Source organism: Rhinopithecus roxellana, chromosome 14 (assembly GCF_007565055.1).
Source record: "Rhinopithecus roxellana isolate Shanxi Qingling chromosome 14, ASM756505v1, whole genome shotgun sequence".
Classification (NCBI taxonomy): Eukaryota; Metazoa; Chordata; class Mammalia; order Primates; family Cercopithecidae; genus Rhinopithecus; species Rhinopithecus roxellana.
The window spans coordinates 57,390,226-57,410,698 of NC_044562.1; the positions used below are offsets into that span (position 1 = coordinate 57,390,226).

Here is a 20,473-nt window from a genome sequence, read left to right on the forward strand (position 1 = left end):
AGCCTCTACTTCCTGAGTAGATTCTATCTTAGGAAACCACTTTCTCTGCTCATCCATAAGAAGCAACTCCTCATCTGTTCACGTTTTATCATGAGATTGCAGCAATTCAGTCCCATCTTCAGGCTCCACTTCTAATTCTAGTTCTCTTGCTGTTTCTACCACATTTACAGTTGCTTTCTCCACTGAAGACTCGAATCCCACAAAGTCATGGCGTCTGGAATGGTGAATCCTTTACAGGAGGTTTTCAATGGACTTTGCCCAAATCCATCAGAGGAATAACTATCTATGGCAGCTATAGCCTTATACAATGTATTTCTTAAATAATAAGACTTGAAAGTTGAAATTACTTCTTGATCCATGGGCTGCAGAATGGCTGTTAGCAGGCATGAGAAAACATTCATCTCCTTGTACATCTCCATCAGAGGTCTTGGGTGACCAGATGCTTTGCCAATCAGCAGTAATGTTTTGAAAGGAATCTTTTTTTTTTTTTTCCTGGGCAGTAGATCTTAACGGTGAGCTTAAAATATTCAGTAAATCGTTCTGTAAACAGAAGTGCCGTCATCCAGGATTGTTTCATTTATGCAGCACAGCAGAGTATATTTAGCGTAATTCTTCAGACCCCTAGGAATTTCAGAATGGTAAATGTCCATTGGCTTTAACATAAAGTCACTGGCTGCACTAGCCCCTCACAAGAGAGTCAGCTGCCTTTTGAATCTTTGAAGGCTTCTCTGAGAAGCCGTCTAGCTATTGGCCGGGCGCGGCAGCTCACGTCTGTAATCCCAGCACTCTGGGAGGCCGAGGTGGGCGGATCACGAGGTCAGGAGATCCAGACCATCCTGGCTAACATGGGGAAACCCGTCTCTACTAAAAATATAAAAAATTGCTCCGGGCGTGGTGGCGGGCGCCTGTAGTCCTAGCTACTCGGGAGGCTGAGGCAGGAGAATCACTTGAATCCAGGAGGCGGAGCTTGCAGCCAGCCGAGATGGCGCCACCGCACTCCAGCCTGGGGGACAGAGCCAGACTCCGTCTCAAAAAGAAAAAAAAAAGAAGCCATCTAGCTATCAAAGTCCTTACATGGCATCTTCGTGCACTATAAGGCTGTCTCATTTACACTGAAAATCTGTTCAGTGCAGCTACTTTCATCAGTGACCTTAGCTCAATCTTGATAACTCACTGCAGCTTCCACACCAGCACTTGCTGCTTCACCTTGCACTTTTATGTTAGAGACATGGTTCTTTCCTTCAGCTTCAAGAACCAACCTCTGCCAGCTTGAGACATGTTTTCCTGCAGCTTGCTCACCTCTCTCAGCCTTCATGGAATATAGAGAGTTAGGGCCTTGCTCTGGATTAGGCTTTGGTTTAAGGGAATGTTGAGGCTGGTTTAATCTTCTAGCCAGACCACTCAAACTTTCTCCATATCAGCAGTAAGACTGTTTCGCTTTCTTACCATCTGTGTGTTCACTGGAGTAGCACTTTTCCTTCAGCCTTTTTTCTTTGCATTCACATCTTGACTGTTTGGTGCAAGAGGCCTAGCTTCTGGTGTGTCTCAGCTTTTAACATGCCTTCTTAATCATTTCTAGCTTTTGATTTAATATGAGAGATGTGCGACTCTTCGTTTCACTTGGACACTTGGAAGCAATTGTTGTGTTATTAATTGGTTTCCCTTCAATATTGTGTCTAGGGATTGGGAGGCGTGAGGAGAGGGAGAGAGATGGGAATGGCCAGTCGGAGCAGTCAGAGCACACATAACACTGATTAAGTTCTCTGCCTTGTATGAGCATGGTTCATGGCACCCCGAAACAATTACAGTAGTAACATCAAGGATTGCAGATCAGCATAACAGATACAGTGACAGTGAAGAAGTGTGAAATATTGCTAGAATTACCAAAATGTGCTGTTGGAAAAGTGGCATGGAAAGACCTGCACAGTTGCCAAAACCTTCAACTTAGGAGAAACAGAATGTCTAGAAAACCCAAGTAAGAGAAGCACTGTAAGCTGAAGTGTGCCTCTATCTTTGGGCACATGTGTGAGAAATTCTTAGAAGTAGGAAGTGTTGAATCAAAGAATATTGATATTTTAAATCTCAGTACATAATCAAATATGTACGCTCTCCAAAGAGATCACACCGATTGTTCCTCCAGCCGCACCTGTTTTCCCACACCTTTTTTTGAGTCTTCAGATTTTATTTTTGCCAAACTGAGGTGAAATGTAGAATCTTATTCTACTTTTTGCTTGCATTTTAAAATACACATTGAATAAATGTTTCCTGCATTTCCATGAAAGGCCTGCTTGTATCTTTGGCCCATTTTTTTTTTTAAATGGGTTATTAGAGTCCTTGAGGAAATACTGTAAACGTAACGTGCTCCTCTTTTCCCCAGAAGTGTTTGAGCCACGTGTGCCACGTTTGTGTTTGTGGTCGAGGAGATGCTTTCATGATTGAGAAGAAGACGCATTTTGTACTTTTCCCCCTAATGTAAATTTATTCATTAAACACAAAAGATTTGTAACAAAATATTTTTTTTTCCTTAAGATTGTCATATAAAGTTTACTAATGAGAAAAGCTCCCTTGTCAGTTTATAGTTTAGCTTTGGTTTGAAATTACAGACACTCTGGCACTGCTGTTCAGTAAAAATATGAGCCACATATAATTTAAAATTTTCCAACATCTGCCTTAAAATATAAAAATAAACAAGTGAGGTTAATTTTAATAATTTTGTTTCACCTAATGTAAGATTACATCATTTTACATGTAATCCATCCTAAAACTAATAATAAAATGTTTTACGTTGTATTTTTTTGTACTAAATTTTCAAAATCTGATGTATATTTTAGACTCACAGCACATGTCATTTTAAACTAGCCATGTGTGAAGACTGTAGTGACATGTGGCCAGTCCATGTTGGCCAGCACAGCTCAAAAGAGTAGTCTATTTCTGTGAAAATCCATTAATTTATTATTTTGGACCTAACATTTGTCCTGTCCTCGTCTTTATTTTTATTTTTTTGAGACAGGGTCTGACTTGGTCAACCAGGCTGGAGGGCAGTATCATGATCTCAATTCATTGCAACCCCCACCTCCCAGGCCCAAGCAGTTCTTCCACTTCAGCCTCCTGAGTAGCTGGGATTACAGGCACGTGCCACCATGCCTGGCTTATTTATTTATTTATTTATTTATTTTTGAGGCGGAGTTTCACTCTCGTTGCACAGGCTGGAGTGCAATGGCGCAATCTTGGCTCACTGCAACCTCCGCCTCCTGGGTTCAAGGGATTCTCCTGCCTCAGCCTCCCAAGTAGCTGGGATTACAGGTGTGTGCCACCACGCCCAGCTAATTTTGTATTGTTAGTAGAGACGGGGTTTCATCATGTTGGTCAGGCTGGTCTCGAACTCCTGACCTCAGATGATCCACCCGCCTTGGCCTCCCAAAGTCCTGGGATTACAGGTGTGAGCCACCACATCCGGCCTAATTTTTTTTGGTAGAGATAGGGTTTTTCCATGCCCAGGCTGGTCTCAAACTCTTGGGCTCAAGCAGTCTGTCCACCTTGGCCTCCCAAAGCGCTGGGATTACAGGCCTGTGCCACCATGCCCTGCCCCATCCTTTGTTTTTGTTTTGTTGTTGTTGTTGTTTTCTTTGAGACAGAGTCTTGCTCTGCCGCTAGGCTAGAGTGCAGTGGCGCCATCTCTGCTCACTGCAACCTCTGCCTCCCAGGTTCAGGTGATTCTCCTGCCTTAGTCTCCTGAGTAGATGGGATTTCAGGCATACGCCTGCCACCACACCCAGCTAACTTCTGTATTTTCAGTAGAGATGGGGTTTCACCGTGTTGGCCAGGCTGGTCTCAAACTCCTGACCTCAAGGGATCCACCCGCCTCGGCCTCCCAAAGTGCTGGAATTACAGGTGTGAGCCACTGTGCCTAGCCCCTATCTTCTTCTTTTGTTTGTTTGTTTAGAGAGAGAGAGAGAGTTTCGCTCTTGTTGCCCAGGCTGGAGGGCAATGGCATGATCTGGGCTCACTGCAACCTCCGCCTCCCAAGTAGCTGGGATCACAGGCATGTGCCACCATACCTGACTAATTTTGTATTTTAGTAGAGACGGGGTTTCTCCATGTTGGTCAGGCTGGTCGGTCTAGAACTCTCCGCCCGCCTCGGCCTCCCAAAGTGCTGGGATTACAGGTGTGAGCCACCGTGCCTGGCCCCCCATCTTCTTAAGAAGATAAATTGTATTGGCCGGGTGCGGTGGCTCACGCCTGTAATCCCAGCACTTTGGGAGGCCGAGGTGGGCGAATCACGAGGTCAGGAGATCGAGACCACGGTGAAACCCCATCTCTACTAAAAATACAAAAACTTAGCCGGGCGCAGTGGTGGGCACCTGTAGTCCCAGCTACTCGGGAGGCTGAGGCAGGAGAATGGCGTGAACCTGGGAGGCGGAGCTTGCAGTGAGCCGAGATCCCACCACTGCTCTCCAGCCTGGGGGACTGAGAGAGACTCTGTCTCAAAAAGAAAAAAAAAAAAAAGAAAATAAATTGTATTTATCTGACACATGTTCTTTAATTAGGCTCTAAGTAAATATTATTCTTTACTCAACTGTAGAAATATGTGCTGATTGTTTCTGTATTTGTAAAATTAATGTAGTGGCATACTCCACTAAATGCATTAATTAAGTGGAAGGTGGTGAGTTCAGTGGAACATTCCCAAGCAGTGAGATACCTACTAAAGGGTAGGTTCTTTTAGATGTCATTTTCCTTGATCTTTTTAATAACTTGCAGTAAAGGCCCCAAAAACTTACAAATGTGAATTATAAAAGTTGATGGCTTAAACAACCAGCCAAGGTGACCCAAATTATATCTGAGCAGGATTCTGAAAGCAGGTATCCAGGCAACAAGTTTGGTGTTCTTTATACAGTTTGTTCTCATTATAGGTGCCTACAATAACTCGGATAAAACACAAGTTACGTATTTTCACCTTACCTAGAAGAAATACATGAATCAAAGAAATAAGCCAGAGAACAGTGTCATTGGAGAATATACTGAGTTACCTTTTCTGTTACTTCCTGAAAAGTAGTGAAACTGACAGAATTAGTTAGTGGAGAGAGAACAAGGCAAATTTACAGGAAACCCTGGACTGCAGCTCTTTGTTTCTGTCTCATCTGAACTTTCATGAGACTTTATTTTAGGGCTGGGAATTTAATGTAATAATATATACTGTAATATATCAGTAGTAAATACCTGTGAGCCAAAGAAAAGTTCTTCCTTATTAGGATATGCTACAAGTCAAGTTAAACTAAGTATAAATAAGCTTAATCATAAAACCAGTTTGTGCTAATAAAAATGTAATATGAGCCACATATAATTTTAAAATTTCAGGTATCAAATGGGATGGAAACATTTCTTTGACCTGACTTTGACCACCACACTCAGTATAGGAGTGAGTGTAAATTGTGCTAAACTTAGCTCCCATCCCGTGATGCTAGTAACTTCCTATAAGACTGTTCTGCTGCTGAGCAGATGGTGGGCGCCCATCCTCCACATCTCTGCTTCCACAGCCATGGAGATGACCCCTGGTCCGCTGCTCCTCCTGACCCCTTCAGCATGGCCCCACTTCAGTGGGTTCCTCTCAGGTGATCAGTTAAAGCAAAGAGAGAAGTAGGCTGCACACATTGTATACCTCCTTTTATCCATGTTTATCCATTGACAATTAGGTTCTTAAAAACGGGTTGACTATTACTAGCAGTGCAGTGAGATGAGCATTTTTGTACGCGTTTCCTTTTGCCCAGGTGGGAGAGCTTTTTGCTGAAGTACATCTCTAGAAGTGGAATTGTTCACTCGTGGAGTATTTGCATCTTAAGCCTTAATAGGCCTTGCAAATGGTTGAAATAAGGACCTAGTTTTTCTCTCCTACTGTAGATAACCAGTTTTCCCAGAGCCATTGATTGCGTCATCCATCTCCGTGCTGATCCACGCGACCACATCTGAGGCAGGCGATATCTGTGTCTGTGCTGTCCGTGTTGGGCCCTCTCTGCTGCTCCCTTGTTCTCCGTGTCTGTCCCCGGCACCAGCACCACAGTCGGAATTACTGTTGCTGCACAACCTGACCCTGGAGAGAGCAAGCCCTCCACGCTGTTTTCTTCAGAGTTGGATTGGCTGTTCTTGGTCCTTGATCTTTTGTATAAATTTTGTGTAAATATGATTGTGTATGTAAATATCCTAAATAATTTTTTGATACAATTCAGTGTTTGCAATGCAACATTATAAAAATTGCATATAGAAATCTGGTATAATTAAAAATTGTATAAAATCTGGTTGTAAAATTCCATACACACACATACCTTTTGGGATTTAAGTTACATTTGCGTTGAATTTCTAGTCTAATTAGGGGAGAATTACTATCCATGATTAAGTCTTTCTTTAGATGACCATGGCCTATCTCCATTTATTAAGGTCATTTCTGTATTTTGACAAAGGTTTTTGTAAGCTCTATAAATCACATTTTTTTCTTACTAGATTTTAAAAAAATTTTTTAGAGGGGCGGAGGGGGGACAGAGTCTCACTCTGTCGCTCAGGCTAGAGTGCAGTGGCAGCATCTGCCTCCTGGGTTCAAGCGATTCTTGTGCCTCAGCCCCCCAGGTAGCTGGGACTACAGGCATGCGTCACCACACCCAGCTTAGATTTATCTTTAATAGTTTGTTGCCGGTGTTTTGGAAACATGATTGTGTGATTGTGTGTATTGGTTTTATTTCCAGAAAAGTTTGAACTTTTTAATTAGTTCTAATAGTGTGTGCTTACATTCTCCTGGATTTTCTACCAGCACAGTTATGTTGTCTGTGAATACTGGCAGTTTGGGTTCATTTTCAATTCTGATAACTTTCTTTTTCTTCCCATACTGCCCTGGCTTATATTCCTAGTTGCTATTAGGAATGGGTTAATTAGTTGAAGTTCTTCATTTGAATCTTTTTGGTTTTTTTTGAGATGGAGTCTTGCTCTGTTGCCCCCAGGCTGGAGTGCAGTGGCACAATCTTGTTTCACTGCAGCCTCCACCTCCTGGGTTCAAGCGATCCTCCTGCCTCAGCCTCCCAAGTAGCTGGCAATACAGGCATGTGCCACCACGCCTGGCTAATATTTGTATGTTTGGTAGAGACGGGGTTTCGCCATGTTGGCCAGGCTGGTCTCGAACTCTTAACCTCAGGTATCTGCCTGCCTCGGCCTCCCAAAGTGCTGGGATAACAGGCACAAGCCACCATGTCCGGCCCATTTAAATCTTTTGAAATGATCAAATTATCTTTGCCCCTCATGCTGTTCATGTGGCAAGTTACTTTAATCTGTTTTTCTAATATTGTACCACCCCACATTACTGGATTAAACTTTTATCATGATAGTATTTGTTTTTCTATTTCTGGATCAGTTTGCAAGATTGTTTCAGGCTTTGGCTTTTAAGTACCTAGGTGAGATTCACGAACTCCTTTGTGATAAGTCCAAGCCCCCTAGCTTTGTGTGGGAGATAATCTCTCAAGGCTTCCTTACAAAAGCATTTGGAGGCCCGCCTTTTTGTGTATTTTTGTTGTTGTTATTGTTGTTGTTTTGAGATGGAGTTTCCCTCGTTTCCCAGACTGGAGTGCAATGGCGCGATCTCGGCTCACCGCAACCTCCACCTCCCGGGTTCAAGCGATCCTCCTGCCTCGGCCTCCTGAGTAGCTGGGGTTACAAGTGCCCACCACCACGCCTAATTTTGCATTTTTAGTAAAGATGGGGTTTCATCATGTTGGTCAGGCTGGTCTCGAACTCCCAACCTCAGGTGATCTGCCTGCCTGTGCCTCCTTTGCAAAGTGCTGGGATTACAGGCGTGAGCCACCTCGCCCGGCCTTGTTGTGATTTTTATATTTGTTTCTTTGGAGACTGGGGAAGGTTGGTTATTGAAACTGTATTTCTAACTTAGTTTGGGTAACTTATTTTTCTAGAATTTGCCCATTTCATCTGTTTCAAGTTTTTGACACTACTCTTCTGAATAGAATTCTTACATGATTTTTCCAAGTCTCCATTTTAGCTGTAGCTTTTGACCCCCTTTTAATTCTTAATATTGCCTATTTATACTCTTTTTTTTTTCAGGAATCATTTTTGCCAGAGATTGAACTTGGTTTGTAAGAAACTTGGATGTAGGTTTTATTTATCCTTTGTGATATATGTCTTTCAGTTCATTAATTTCCTGTCTTTATTTCCTTCTACCTTTCTTTTGTTTATTCTGGTGTTTTTTTCTAGTTTCAGTAGTGGATGATGAGCTTATTTTATTTTTTCCTCCTTGCTGATAGGATGGCTTCAAGTTACAGGACTTTCAGCAACACTCTTGTTTCATTCCACAAGGTGGGATATGTAATTGCTTAATGACTTAGTTCTAAATGTTTTCAGATTTCTTCCTTGTTCCATGAGTTCCTTAGAAGCAAGTTTTAAAACTTCTATACTCTTTAAATTTTTCAGTTGAGTTCTAATTGAGTGGTGGTCTGAGAATGTTATGATGATTTAATTCTTTACTATTTGTTTAATTTTTTTTTTTTTTTAGCTCCTGGCCAGGTTTTATGGTTTTTTTAAAAAGTGTCACTTTTAATCATATGTTCAATAAAGTAGATTAATTGTGTTGTTTGCATCCTGTATACATTTTCCAGTCCCACAACCTGTGTTACCAAGAGAGTTGGGTCAGTCTCACCCTTTAACCTCGGATATATCAATTTCTCCTAGTAACCTTCAGTTTTTACTTTATATGTTTTGCAGCTATGTTATTAGATACATGTAATCAGAGTTACTGAATTTTTAAATTCTTGACCTTCTCTGTTCTTAATAATGACTTTTATGCTACAGTCTGTGTTATATGAAAATAACATAACCAACTTTCATATGGTTAGTATTTGCTTGGAGTGCTTCTTCCATCTCTTTATTTCAGCCTGTATGTCTGTATGGTTTAGGACTGTTGAAGGGCTTGCAGCTGCTCTTCGAGTTGGTCAGTTTAGTCTGTTAACACTTGCTTAGATTACTGATGGGTTTGAATTCATTCCTCTCGTCACTTTTGTTCTTTACCTTGCTTTTTCATTGTTTCTTTTACTTCTCTTGCCTCCTATTCTTTTTTCTTGTTTTCTCTCTTTTAACAATTATTGATACAGTATAACGTAACCAGTAATAATGTACATCATAATAATACCGCTGAACCTACCACCTAATCCAAGATCTAGAACATTGCCAATAACTTCCATTTGAATAAGAGTTTAGTTTGAATGTTAAAAACTCTTTGTTTTTCCTAGATTGTCTTTAAATTTTTATATTCATTCTCAACAAGGGCTAGCTTCTCCCCAAATAGTAAGAATCTTGAAACCTTGCAACTTCATATCCCCCTTCCACCTTATATATTATTGCTGCCTAAGCATTTTAATTCTGTCTTTTATTTTATTTTGTACTTACATATCCTGCTTATGTACCTATCTATAATTTAATTCCCTTCAAATTTTATTGTTGATCTCAGTATAGGGTCAATGCTTGTTTCACTTTGTCTAGGTTGCTGGTTTATCAGTATTCCTTCTTTCTGGTCTCTTTGGCTTTCATTTTCTTGCTGAAATATGTCCTTTAGTAGGTCTGTCAGCCTGAATCTATTGGTAGTAGTTGCTTTATCTTTGAATATGTCTATTTTATTCTCATTCTTAAATGAAAAAGAATTCTTAAATAATTCCAAATTGACAGTTACTTCTTTCATCATAATTTTTATATAGCCATCATCCTCTGGTATGTATTGTTTTAAGTGGTCTGCCCTTGGTCTCATAGTATTCTTTGTAAGTAACCTGTCTTTTCTCTCTAGTTGCTTTTAAGGTCTGCTCTTGTCTGTGGTGCTCTGAGGTTACACTGTAGTGTGTTTTGATTTGGATTAGTTTAAATCATCCTGCCAGACACCTTCTCTCTCTTTTTTGGGATGAGGGAAGAATGTTGTATCATTAAATCTTAGAATTTTCTCAACTATTTTAAAAAATGTTTCTTCTCTGTTCTTTGGATTTTTTTTCTTTTTCTTTTTTTTTGGAACTGCAGTTATAGACATACGTTAGAGTTTTTTATTCCATAGTTCTTAGCTCTTTCATTCGTTCCATCGCTTGCTTTTTTTCTAAAATGCCCCCTTTATGTCTCTCATGCTTTTTTATAGTCTCAATCTTACAGTTCTGTCTCCTGAAGTTCTTGAGTCTAATCCTACTTCTAATCCATCCTTCCTTCTTTTTGAGCTTTGGGCTTTTAGCCTCTCTACCATTTGGGTTGATCTGTGGGTATCATTTTTAGCCTGGTGTGAGGTTTGTTCTTTCCTGAGGGGGATTGCTTTCTGTTTTAATATCTCAGTTTGGGCTCGGGGTTCTTGGACAAATGGGGTTGGTTGTAGAGTACTAGTCCATTGTCCCTACAGCTCAAGAGATGCTTCTACCTGCCAGCTCAGGATAGTCAGAGAAAGCATCCTGTAGTCCCCTCGACACTAGTGGGCTTTTCTTCTTCTTTTTTTGATCTACCTAATTTCTGCTGAGGGTGTAGCGCTTTTGGGGATCATGACTTTATAGAATAGGAGGGTGTCTCTTCTCACCTCCCACCTGGAGCAGACCCAAACTTCTTCCCTTTGAGGGCTGAAAACTCACATGTCACAGACAGATGTTCACATTTGGTCTGAATATTGCTAGCCTTGGAATTTCTAAAATTGGCTTCTACGAACTATTTATTAGTTTCAATGCGCTAAGCCTGCTGCCGGGAGGAAATGCTGGTTGTGAGCATCAGGGAAGCATTCTGGACGGTTATTAGTATCTTCTGCTAACAGTGTTTTAAAAACTGACTCTTTATGGTGTCTTGTGTACTAGGTACTGTGCCTGTGCTGACTTCCTAGCTTTATTGGAAGTTCCTTGACAGTGGACCGAATCCCTACCCCTTATTCTTTCTCCATCTCCCTCTGCAGTGCTGAGCCCTCAAAAACAAAACAGCAGCAAAAAACACGCTTGCACTAGTTGCTGATTGGTTAATCCCCACAGAAAGGTTACCAACAAACCCCAGCAGTGACACAGAGGGAATGCCTATTTCCACATCCAGGGAGGCCCACCTGCCCAATTCCATGCTGCCGACTTAGAGCACGGCTTTGCTAATGATATCCTTGGCTCCTTCTCTGCCTCAAGCCGCAGATGTTCTCTGCCTTCTGTGATTCTGCTCCCCTCCCTTGGTGGTGTCATGAAGTGCACTGGTGTTTCTGCTGGCTCCTGGGCTTCTCCGCTGACCTCGCACATACAGTTGCCTGCTGGACATCCCCACCTGCCCAGTCAGACATCACACCCCCTATCCATCCAGTCGTCCTTGAATTTTCCCCACCTAAGTGAGGGCAACTCTTCCCAGTCGCTCAGGCCAAGAACCTGTGCCTTTCTTAACTTCTTTCACACCCCTCATCTGGTTAATAAGGAATTTCTTGGTGCCACTTTCCGAATATATACCAAATCTGGCCATTTATTTCATTCATTATGCCCAACATATACAAGCCATTGTCATCTTTAGACTGAATTATAGTGGGCCTCCCCTGCCCTCCCCTCCCCTGCCACTCTCCACTTAGTGTGAGTGTTCCACGAAAAAACACGTCTGATCTTGCCTTCTGCTGCTGGCAGCCCCCACCCAGCTCCCACCATTCTCAACAGCACCCATGGCCCGGCTGCAGGCTGTGTTGACCTGACCCCATTCCCTGGGTAAGGCTGGGTGTGCCCCTGCCTCTTGCCCTATGTGGGACGGTCTTGTCCCCAGATACCTGTAGCTGATCCTGTGCCCTGTGCAGGATTCTGCTCACCTGCGACTTTGCTCCAGAGGTTCAGACTGACATCTCTACAGATTGCTCGACTCCCCTTAAACCTTTAAAAGAAACAGTGGCAGTTATCACTTAGTAAACACAATGAATGCAGAAGTGACAAGTCCTTCCCGGAGGGTGGAGACCCCCTGAGAGTAGGGATTCCGTTCTGCCCAGTCCTCCGTGTCCACCATGGGCTCAGAGGCCACACACCGGTTCTTTTGCGTGTATGCACCTATGTAGAGATGGAGCCATAAGTAATTCATGCTTTAAAGGAAGGGGGTTTTATATTTTGGGGGAAGATGAAGTTGATTGGCAAGGAATCGGGCGGAGATAGTTTATGAAAGTGAGGGACATAAGGGACGTGGGAATGAGGGAATGAAAGTCCGGGAGCCGTCTGGGAGCTTCACTGCGCTGTAGGACCTCGTGCTGGTGGGGCCATCCGTTTACGATGGTGGTGGGCATCCTTTGAGGTTTGTCTTCTGTGATTTTGGGGAGGTGGGCGGTACTGGTGACATCTGCTTCCAGAGCAGCCGTCCTTCCTGCTCCCTTTCTGGTCTTCGGTTGTTTCCGCTCGAGTTCTTGCGGGGCGCGCTCCCTCCGCTTTCTGGAGGTGATTAATTTCCCAACTCCTCGGCACCACCTTCCCCACCCGAAAAAAGGATGCAGAACCACGCCTGGAGTTGGGTGGGCCTCCCGGGTGCTGGGCGGCCCGGGGCAGCGGGGACCCCGGCGGCGGGGCGGGCGGGGCGCTGACGTGTCCAGGCGGGATTGGGCCGCCGCCCTATATAGCAGCCGGGGCCCGGGCGCCGCGCCTCGGAGCGTCCCGGCTTCTCCCGCGCGGCGGGCGAGCAAGCGAGCGGCAGGACCGGCGGGCGGGGGCCCACGAGTGAGCGCGCGGCACGGGGCTGGGGAGGACCGGGCGGCGGGGTGGGCGGGCTCAGGGGGCTGCCGACGTGGAGGCCGCGGAGGGGGAGGGGCCTGGTGCCGCGGCCCCCACCCGAGCCCCAGGCTGGGGCCCCCGCCCGCGGGTGTCCTGCTTACCGCGCGTGGCGGCGCCGGGCCGGGCCCGGGCCCGGCTCTGAGTCTTCTCTGCGCGTGGCCGTGGCGCGAAGGAGCGCGCACAAACTTTCCCAAGTCCCGTGGCGGCGCCGCTGGGGCGTTCTTGGCCGCAAGCTGGGCTCCGCCGCCTCCTCCCTGGGCTTCGGTGGGGCACCCCCGGGCCGTGGCCGCGCAGCGGGGGAGGGCGGCCGACCTGCGCCCAGGTCGCCGACGTTGGCGGGGCCGGCCCTCCCCTCCCCCGCTCCCCGCGGGGGCGCCCCCTCCCCCAGCTCGGGCTGCCGTGGCCGGCGGAGGCTCCGTGTGCGGCCAGGGTGGCGGTTCCTGGGAGGCCAGCGGGGTCCTTCTCCCCAGGTGGCGGCGGGGCAGGGGTCTGGGCGCAGGCCGGGCGGCGGGGTCCCCGCAGCACCTTCACCTGCCGCGCGGGGCCCGCACCCGTCTACGTGTTCGGGGTGGAGAAAGCTGCTCTCCTTGGGCCTGGAGTGCAACTTGGACATGCCCCAGGGTCGTGGATGAAAAATACATTACGGAAAAATACCGAATTTGGATGAAAGGCTGGGAGGCCGAGGGGGTTGCTGTCCCTTTAAGCCTGTCCCCGCCCGCGGGCCCTCGTGGCCTGTGGGAGGGCCGTGCTGAGGTGGCATCTGCGAAAGTTCCTCCATGCAGGATGGGTGCCGACTTCCAGAACTTGGTGAGAAGTGCGGAGCCTGCCTTCTGCTCGCCACTCGCCTGTGGCCTCTCCTAGATTTCGATCTTGTGATCTTTGAGTGGATCAGGATTTTATTTTCCCATTCTGAACTTTGGTTTGTGGTCTTGAGCAATTTTACTTTTGGAAGATAAGTCTGGATTTCAGCCGGAGGTTTTTTGATGCCCTCCATACCCGGTCCTGTCTAGTGCTTTAAAGCATTTGCGGGTCTCATTAACTGAGGCTGAAATGAAATTCTTCCTGGAGTATTACTGATAATTATCTTTGAAGACTGTTGCCCATTGACTATGTAGTTGGCAAAACTTATCACAAGGGAATCAACTAAATTACTTCCGCGTTTAAAAGCGAAAAAAGTAGAACCCTTCATGTGAAGCCTTTTCTGTTGCTGTGAGAAACCTGTTAAACTTGTGCTAAACTTGTAAGCACCAGGTTTCCCACGTAACACACAGCTCTGTCATGACTCCACGTTTTGCTCTACACGTATTAGGGCGGAAAGGGGTCTTGCTTCCTGCCCTTCTTCGTTTAGTGCTAGTTCTGTTTGCTGAAAGGTAAATTCTGAGATGTGACCTTTTTTTGCTGTGAACATTTACACTCTGGGAAACAAAATTAAAAGTCCAGGTTCAGGATAGTTTGAAGTTTACATTTGGTGGACCTGGACAGTGGTTGATCCGAGCTTCCTATGGGAAAAGTAGTTGAGAGAGGCAGAATCACAAAGGGACTGGGGCCATGTGGGAGGGACTGAAGGAGACGGGAGACAGGGCTCTCCTACCAGAAGGAGCCTTGGAGGAGAGTGGACTTGTTCTCCATGGCCAGAAAGGGGAAAGAAGTTGTAGATTTTGTCATAATGAGGTGGAACGTTTACAGCCATGCAGGGGTGACCCGGGCCCTGAGAAGGCCATGAATTTCCTGTCTCTGGTGGTATTAAGAAATTGGATTAGAGTAATATCTGAGGTTCTTTTCAATCCTGATTTGAGCAGTATTGTTAGATCCAGTGAGAATCTGAGATACCAGATATTTAACCTCTGTTCTTTGGTAACTAGGCCTGCCCAAGGTACCCTGGGAACTTCAGATAGCAAGTGGAGTTGCTGGGTGGAGAGCACACTCATCCTGGCGCTGTCTTGGGGTTGCTGGAAGATCCACCTGGAACAGGATTAAACCCTCATGGGTGTCGTCTGTGAAGGCAGGAGCCGGTATCAGGGCATAGCAGTGCGGGGTGGACATGGAGCTGTAGGGGCAGCTTCTTAGGTGCTGCTTTGTTGAACCGGAGGCAGGTGGACCCCTGGGCTGCACCTCACTGAATTGGGAGCACAGAAGGAGAAAGAGACGGACTTTTAAGAAAATCTCACCCAGAATTTCAGGTGGGGACAGGGTCTGCATTTACATGTGGGTCATCAAATGCTTGCTTAGAACACATTCTTCAAAAACAGGGTTTTGAGTTGTTTAGATGATACCAGAACCCTAAATGTTAAATGTGTCTCTAGTTGTGAACCATTCGTTAGGAGCTCTGACAAACTGCCGTTTGGAATCTGGAGGCTAGGGACCCAGTATCGCCCGTCAAACCAGTCTGGAGTTTTCCGGAGGTCTACCTTCTGCCTTACCTGGCTGCCTGAGGGTCTGTGCTCGCCTGAGGAACACGAGAGGCTCTGCTCCAGGGTCTCCCTGAGACACAGGAGTAGGTTCCCTTATGTTGAGACTCCTTTCAGTATAGGGTCCGGCTGGACTTGGCTTCTGAAGGGTGTGTGCATGGTCTCAGAAGAGACTGACACTAGGTACACAGTGGGGATTGGCTCCTCACAGCTCTGTGCTGGAGACTCGGTGTGAGCTGACATGGACGGAACTGCATTTTGCAGACTTCTAGTGTGGCTGTCACTGGGGCACTGGAGACTTGCCCAGAACCTGGCTTGATAAGGGGGTGGGTGTCTGGATTTAAGAAGTGACATTGGAGCCCGGGACAACCTTGAATGAGAGACCATGCCAGGTGGATAGTCAGCAAGCAAGAGTGGGAGGGCGGAGGGTGGATGCAGGAGACCAGAGGCAAGTGTCATTGGATACCTGTTGGGGCACCTTAGCCTAGAGTGCCCTGCCCTATTTTGCTCCCAGACTGGCCAGACACTTGGAATCTCAAGGAGCGCTTGCCAAGTTGTGAATGTGCTACTGTGACACTTTGGAGAAATTTTCTTACTTTAATCTTTAAGACTTGCAAACTAGAATTTTTTGGTGATGTTTTTAAATGGAATACTCTTGATCAGTTTGTCCCACCTTTCCCCTTCAGTCTTGGGGTACATCTGTGTGTCTGGTGCATCTGGGGCCCCATAGTGTCTCTGGTTAGTGGCAGGTTCCCTGTGTGGCTCAAGCCCTGTGTTTAGAGTTTTTTAAAAACTCATAACCAAGATTAGAATCCGGAAATACCACCAGCCCACATCCTCTGCTGGAAGGGCAAGACCCTTTTAATCCAGTCTACTGGATGCACCCCCGTTGCCATGAACCGCCTTCTCAGCTCCGGACCCATGTGTCTTATGGGCAGGACTGTTGTCAGGGTATTAGTAGTATTCTCCAGTTGAGTGGGGCGTTCCTGTTACTGTCATTGCTTTTCCCATTTTAGACACATGCCTCACTCCTGTCAGCAGTTCCACCTTTTCATGGTTGAGGAGCACATGTGGTCACCAGCCTCCCCTCTCCAGAGTCCCCTAAGGCGAGGTGACTCACCCTCCTACTTCACAGAGTTCTTGGTCCTCCCCAGACAGCCTTTGAAGGTTCCTTTCAATCCTGCGATTTTATGACCTGGTTTCTAAATCCCCAGTGGATTAGAAAGGACTGAAGGACTTTTACAGGATAACAGCAAGAAGAACAAAGTAACTGCAAAATATACAGAGAATTCTTGAAGACAGTAGTTCTTGGTCGCCATAAGCACTGCAGAGCCCCTGAGGTCCACGTTGTGTTGTAGGTCAGAGCCCAGCACAACAGCCCTTCTTCTGGTTCAGTCGTCTGGTGGTTATGTTGGGTACAGGAAAGGTGATCCAACCATGCAAGAGAACACCAATAGTTTTGTGAGGATTTTACTTCAAAATGGTTAAGTTTAGAAGTTTGGCACTTAAAGGATCACTCCCTCAGGTCCCTGGAATAGTTGTCCTCTGCAAGTTGGAGCTGGTTCAGGTTTTATTGTAATATGTTTTGTTTCAAGCTAATGGTTTTTTTTTCTTCCGAGAAACTTGCCTGAATATTGGTGTTAGTAACCAAAACATAAGTAATATCTTGACCTTTTCTGATTGGGAGGTAAAAAGATCTGGGTTGTAAAATGTAGATAAGTAACTTTTCTCTGGTTTCCTCTCTCTTCTCTCCCACTTCCTATCCCATACCAGCAAAAGCTGGCAGGCTGACAGAGGCGGCCTCAGGACGGACTTTCTGGCTACCGACCGTTTTGCTGGTAAGTTTGCTGTCTGAAGACTTCCTGTCCCTGGGCTGTGTGTGGGACCTGGGAGCACAGGGATGCGTATTTTCTTAGTCCTGTGTGTACCTTCTTTCTTTATATTGCACCTTCAAGTTTCTCGTGGTTCGTCAGAGATGTCTCCATAGCTTCACCTCCCAGCAGGAGCCATCTATAGACATGTGCCCCTTAGATGTGTCATCTGGCTTCCATCTGTTTTTAATCTTTTATTTCTTAAATGTGAATTATGTTTATTCAGTATTATCTGAATTGGGGTCTTGCTTCTCTTTAGGATTGCAGGCCTTTTCTTGAACTTGGGGAGAGGTCTTAATTATGTTATAAAAATTAGGCAAAATTCAGTCCTTATTACTTGGCCTTGTTGTGCCAGTAAGTGATGCTTAATTGTGTAAAGAAAATGGGTCTTACTCACCGTAGTAGTTGGGAGCTCACCTGGAATTGGGGAGAGGGAGGGAGAGGAAGCTAACACTCCTACCTCAGAATGCTGAATGTACCCCAGTTTTCAAATAAGGGAGCTGTGGCTTTCAGAGCCCATATGCTACTGAGCACTGTGGCTGTGTTAATCTGAGAAACTCTGTGCCCTTGGGCCAGGTTCCCTCTGCTGCGTGAGTGAGTGCTGTGCCAGTGCTGTCCCACACCTGGGAAACAGAATGGAGGAGAATAACCAGTCTGTGGATCAAGGGCATTTAGCGCCATTTGTGGGTCTGTTACTGTTGCTAAAAAGCACTGAGGCTGCTTTTTTCTGTCACGCAGCTACCACTTATAACCACCTGGTTAAGTTGAGATTTGGAGGTGGTTTAGTTTGGGGCCTGGATGCACCTCACCGAGAGAGACTGGCTGACTTTTTGTAGCAACTGTCATGATGCATTTTGTAAGCATGAAGAGGTGTGGTGAGCAAACCGACAGAGTAACCAGGGCCGCTGTTAGGAGGGTGATCCTGCTATTGATCTGTGCCTGGAGCCTGGGTCAGGCAGGTGGCAGGTTCCATGATCCCCCCACCCCTGCAGTTGGGGTGGTGCAGACTGTGTCTCTGTGGTTCCTGGGGTGGAGAAATGGGTGCAGACTGCCCTTAAGTGGAGAATGAGCTCCTCCATTACAGGCGACTTTTGAGGGAACAGTTAACCAGCTGTATTTCTTCAACTTTCTTAAAACGTGAGTTTTGTTTTTTTTTTTTTTTAAGCTGATTAGCTCTCATTAGTTAATTTTATGTGTGACCCAAGATAATTCTTGCATTGTGGCCCAGGGAAGACAAAAGATTGGCCACCTCTGTTCTAGGACCTCCTTTACTTGGATTTTTCCCCCCTTTTTATCACTTGGTGAGAGTTTGGATATCAGTGTACATCAGAGGTTGTGAGGAAAATAAAAAGGTATAGTTTGCTGGTAAAAAAGAGAATAAAATGTTTGCAGAAACTCTGAAGTTAACAATCTCGTAGATAACTGAGGGCTGTACTTCGACTTCTGATTTCTTCTTCTTTGCTTTAGTGCTTTTCCCGGATTGTGTGTAGGTGTGAGATCAACCATGAGTTCCGTGGCGGTTCTGACCCAAGAGAGTTTTGCTGAACACCGAAGTGGGCTGGTTCCGCAACAAATCAAAGGTGACAGCCCTTTTATGTGCTCTTCCTGGCAATGTCTAAGGCATTGCTCCCTCTAAAGCCTTTACCAAATCCCATGCCTTTTCTAGAAGTACCTTTTGGCCCCGTGAGTGATTGTAGGGCAGGGAGGACCCACCATCTTGTGCACTGTTTTCGCATTGCCCTGTGTGCAGGAGCAATTGGCCGGGCATGAGGAAATGAATCAAATACAGTGAGATTTAAAATGTGGACATCTCTCTGGAAAACCAGCGAATTTGACCATTGGTAATTAATGCAGTTCTTTTCAAAACTGCTTTTTCCTAATTGCAGTGAACTAAAATCTGGGCTGTGAAGCATCCCAGAGCATTGGTTAAGCCTGCCTTGAGAATGAAGGCTGGACCCTGGCTTCGGAGTTCTCGAACGCCACTGGCTGGGATTAAGAGCAGCACTGTACAGTAGAATAGACTACAAGCCACGTGTACAGTTTTTAGGATTCTCTAGTACTTACTAAAAGGGAACAGGTGAAATTAATTTTGATATTTTACCGCAGTATGTCTAATACGTTGTCGCTTCAGCCTATCTAATGTTTAAAAAAAAGGAAAAACCATTGATATTTGAGATTATTTCTCTCAAAGTCTGATGTGTGTTTACAACGTCGGGACGTGTCCTTCCATTTGAATACCAGGTTTTCATCCAAAATCCTTGCTCTGTGTTTAGATGTTATAAAATCTTCATTTGAAAGAGCAGGTTGTTCCAAACACGCTTAAAAGTTTTCCAGTAACTAAATTGCGTGTTAGTTATTAAAATTAACTAAAATATAAAATTCCCTTTTCCTTAATCACACTAGCCACATTTCACAAGCTCATTTCTAGTGGCTGCTGTGTTGGGTGTTGGAACCCCAGAGCTGCTTTGTTCTGGGGGCTTGGGATCTTCCTACCGGAGCCAGCTTCCCTGGGAAGTCTGTGTCTCCCTTTCTAGAGCGGGAGGACAGCGCTGAAAGAATGCACCCGCCTGTCATGTCAGCGCTGTCGGGTAGGAGCGTGCAGCTTGGAAGGTGACGGGCCTGGACTCGGGCATGAGCCTGTCTGATTCCAGAGGTCATCCCCCTGTCCTCTGTCACATCCATTAATGGTGTATTTCATTGGGCCTTGGTATTGCCAAGACACCGTGCTCAGCCCTGGGGATTTGGGGTTGTCCAAAACAGTCACACCCTTGATTTCATGGAGATTGTGGCCAATGGCACAAAAACATGAACAAATAGGGCACTATGGAAGATGGAAGTGATAATCAGGGAACCTGATTTCCACAAGCCTTGCTGTCCTCTGCCTTGGGCAGGGACAATTCCCACGGCAGCCTTTTTTCTTTTCTTTTTTTAATTTGAGACGGAGTTTTGCTCTTGTTGCCCAGGCTAGAATGCAGTGGTGCGATCTAGGCTCACTGCAACCTCTGCCTCCTGGGTTCAAGCGATTCTCCTGCCTCAGCCTCCTGAGTAGCTGGGATTACAGGCATATGCCACCATGCCCGGCTAATTTGTATTATTAGTAGAGACAGGGTTTCTCCATGTTGGTCAGGCTGATCTCGAACTCCTGACCTCAGGTGATCTGCCCACCTCAGCCTCCCAAAGTGCTGGGATTACAGGTGTGAGCCACCGTGCCTGGCCTCCACGGCAATCATTTTTAACCTTGTATGTTACAGTGGAAAATCAGAGTTTGCTTCAAAGGCAGTTCTCACAGGTGGTGCTGGGTAGGAGGACCATTGTTTTGCAAATGTAAGTGTCTGCTTTGTGTCTGGCATTGTCGTAGTTGTGATTTTTTAAAGTATGTTATTAGACTCTAGAGGACTTAAAAATTGACCTAGCAAGGCTTGCTTTCACGGGGCTCACCCGGTTA

General features: G+C 45.7%; 2 protein-coding genes across 4 annotated transcripts in view; one reads left to right on the forward strand and one right to left on the reverse strand.

Moving 5' to 3' along the window:
* Nucleotides 1–20,473, forward strand: part of HDLBP (high density lipoprotein binding protein) — an 85,833-nt gene that overhangs the window by 29,440 nt on the left and 35,920 nt on the right. For 2 of the 3 annotated variants that reach the window (XM_010376997.2, XM_010376999.2), the window contains exons 2-3: nucleotides 16,931–16,995; nucleotides 18,496–18,608. In XM_010376997.2, coding sequence (XP_010375299.1) covers nucleotides 18,533–18,608 — 76 coding nt within the window. In that variant the 5' untranslated portion in view covers nucleotides 16,931–16,995; nucleotides 18,496–18,532. Of the gene's footprint in view, nucleotides 1–12,569; nucleotides 12,696–16,930; nucleotides 16,996–18,495; nucleotides 18,609–20,473 lie in introns of those variants that run through there. The other variant, XM_030916938.1, reaches the window with a different exon arrangement.
* LOC115893162 (ESX-1 secretion-associated protein EspI) lies at nucleotides 12,080–13,362 on the reverse strand. Its single transcript, XM_030916116.1, has 2 exons — nucleotides 12,851–13,362; nucleotides 12,080–12,449 (listed from the first exon to the last, which is right to left on the reverse strand). The coding sequence occupies exons 1-2, from the start codon at nucleotides 13,360–13,362 to the stop codon at nucleotides 12,092–12,094; spliced, it is 870 nt and encodes a 289-aa protein (XP_030771976.1). The 3' UTR covers nucleotides 12,080–12,091.

Coding starts and splice junctions, on each gene's coding strand:
- LOC115893162 (XM_030916116.1), bottom strand. CDS start 13,362: ATGTCCAAGTTGCACTCCAGGCCCAAGGAGAGCAGCTTTCTCCACCCC. Junction 12,450..12,850: donor GCCCGGCGCCGCCACGCGCG/GTAAGCAGGACA, acceptor CGGGTGGGGAAG/GTGGTGCCGAGGAGTTGGGA.